General features: G+C 35.8%; 1 protein-coding gene across 1 annotated transcript in view; it reads left to right on the forward strand.

The window, feature by feature from the left end:
* Nucleotides 1–2,587, forward strand: part of ADGRV1 (adhesion G protein-coupled receptor V1) — a 312,242-nt gene that overhangs the window by 40,528 nt on the left and 269,127 nt on the right. Inside the window, exon 13 of the mRNA XM_026866507.1 lies at nt 585–761. Coding sequence (XP_026722308.1) covers nt 585–761 — 177 coding nt within the window. The remainder of the gene's footprint in view (nt 1–584; nt 762–2,587) is intronic.

The raw sequence follows: 2,587 nt of genomic DNA on the forward strand, positions 1-2,587 counted from the left end.
GAATTGGAAAAATGGTAACACGAGAGTAGACTACAGTTTTGAAACACTGTACTGATTTTCAATTCTGAATTCAATTCTAATATATTAGTTATTATAAATAGAGAACTCCTTAAAGTTGTATGAGAGAGGAAGGAAGATTGAATCATTCTTTTGTTTCATTAGAGGCTGTACATTGTTATGGCTCCAGAGACTTCAAGCAGATTTTTATCAATGCATGGCACAAAAAATGAAGTTGGGACAATAGCTTGGGCCATTTGTCAAATCAGTACTGCTATTCATAGGTCTAGTAATAAATCAGCTGATCTGGGAGGTTCTTTCTCCCTCTACGTGCATTTAGTTGTGTACATGAATGTGATTTGTCTGAGAGGTATTCCATTCTACTGACAAAGCTCGGCGATAGCCATTTCATTTCTTTGTCACATCTACTTACACCTGTTTGTTAACAGCAGTGCTGCCAGTGAGAGAAATTTGTTCTGGACATGTTTTGCTCCCTGGATATGAAATTTATACTGAAATGTCAGAATTGTTCTGACTTGGTACTAAGGCTTCTTGTTTCTCAAATTTTTCTTTACTTTTTCTTACAGCTGGAAAAAGTTGAGCTGGTGAATAGGATTCCTCTAGTCCCACCTCTGAGTCCTAGATTAGGCGAGATTCGAAATATTTCTTTGAGGATTACTCCAGATATTGCAAATGGAGAAATAGGCTTTACTAGCAATCTTCCAATTATTATTTCTGAGCCAGAAGATTCCCCCTTTACAGTGGTAAGTAAACCTTTTAATCTTGTCCCTTAGTATAGAAAATGTATTTCGAGAAGGCAAAGTTTGCTATATTCAGTGTAACATTTGAACGTTAATGTGTGGAAAATCCTTCCTCTTTGGGATCTGCCTGATCCCAAATATTCCTCTGCTTTAAAAAAAAAAAAAAAAAGACAAAGGGCAAAAACATGATTGTAAAACTAAGGTCTGAAATAATGTGTTAGTCATTATCAGAGAAGGGAGATTGATTGGTCTTTGCTTTCTCTGTAAGCATCTAAAACCTGTTAGGTCTTAATGCTCACACAGAACAAAAGATGCTGCAGACAGTTTTAATCTCTCTCACTAACTGCAAAGGGAGTGATGTAAAGTAGGACTGACAGCGCTTCTAAATTTCATGGAAGTGTCTGTATATGTGATAGTTGAAATACATACGAACATATAATTTGGCTCGCTGGGTGTGTTTTCCAACAATTATGCCTGTTAGGTTTTTAAGAATCCAAAGAAGCATTTTCTAAAACGTTGTCATCCAAGTGCTTTAGTCCCAGACGGAGAAACCTTTTTTAAAATGCTTTTTTTTTCATAGATTTTCCTTTTTTTTTTTTCCCCCTATTTTTTTTTCACTGAAATCTTCCCACAAACCCTGAATCAACAGTTCTCAGATTAAAACTGCTAATTTCCTTAAGCAGAGTACAGGTTGGCACTGTACTGTAACAACCAGAATGAAATTATGGTAGTTTACATTCAAAATCTAAATTGTGTCTTGATGAGGTGGGCACTTATTAAATCAGTCATTCCAGGCTTTTTCTGTTTCTGGTTGCTTAGTGATTTGTGATATTAATAATCTGTCATCTCCACTGTCTAGGTATGTAACAAATGGTTAAAAGTATAAGATTTGGTGTATATTTCTGTTAGTACACCATCCTTGATTTCATCTCTTATACATAGGTATGAGCCAAAAAACAAGGTGGACATTTCAATTCTCATATGCAGTAGTCACTTGTAAGGGAGTAATTGTTCTTGCATCTAGTTTTACAAGTCACATCAGACTCGTGTTTCGTAGGTTTCCATTGCATTGCATCGAGATGGGACTGACGGTCAAGCAACTGTCTTTTGGAGCTTGAAACCCTCTGGTCTCAATCAAAACGCAGTAACAGATGACGACATAAGTCCTTTTAATGGCTCTGTGGTTTTCTTATCTGGACAAAGTGACACTACAATCAACATTACTATTAAAGCTGATGATATACCTGAAATGAATGAAACTGTCTTATTAACTCTGGACAGGTATTGTACCCTCATCTCCATTCATATGTATCAGCTGTAATAGCCAATTTATATATAACAAATTAGCACAGTATTAAGTAGGAAGTGTTGCCTGTATTGTGTTGATAAGTGCCTGAAGGAGTATTATCTTGATTCAGACTGTGTATGGATTCTTCTTTGACTGGACATCAGTGTAAGAAACTGTTGTTTTTATTAAGTAATGACTTAATTTTGTTTATATTTTGATGAAAATAATGTATGCTAATTAGGTTTGACCTTTAGTTATAGCTGTTGGTTATAACACATATCTTTTCAGAAGAGTAGTATTTAGTGAGATAAGGGGGAAAACTATAATGAAGAGTAGAAGGCAATACATAACTGTTTCCATCAGAAAAATGTTTATAGCTGGGGTGTCCCTGAAGAATTAGATGAGCTCTGCATCCAGTATTTTTTGCTCTTGACAGTTAGATACTTCCATCACAACCTCTGGCTACTGAAATAGCCCTGTGTGACCATTACCACATGCTTTGGCTACAAAGAGAGCAATGGTGTTTCTGAAGCAATGTGTT

This window comes from Athene cunicularia (assembly GCF_003259725.1).
Source record: "Athene cunicularia isolate RWA chromosome Z unlocalized genomic scaffold, athCun1 chrZ_part3, whole genome shotgun sequence".
Taxonomy (NCBI): domain Eukaryota; kingdom Metazoa; phylum Chordata; class Aves; order Strigiformes; family Strigidae; genus Athene; species Athene cunicularia.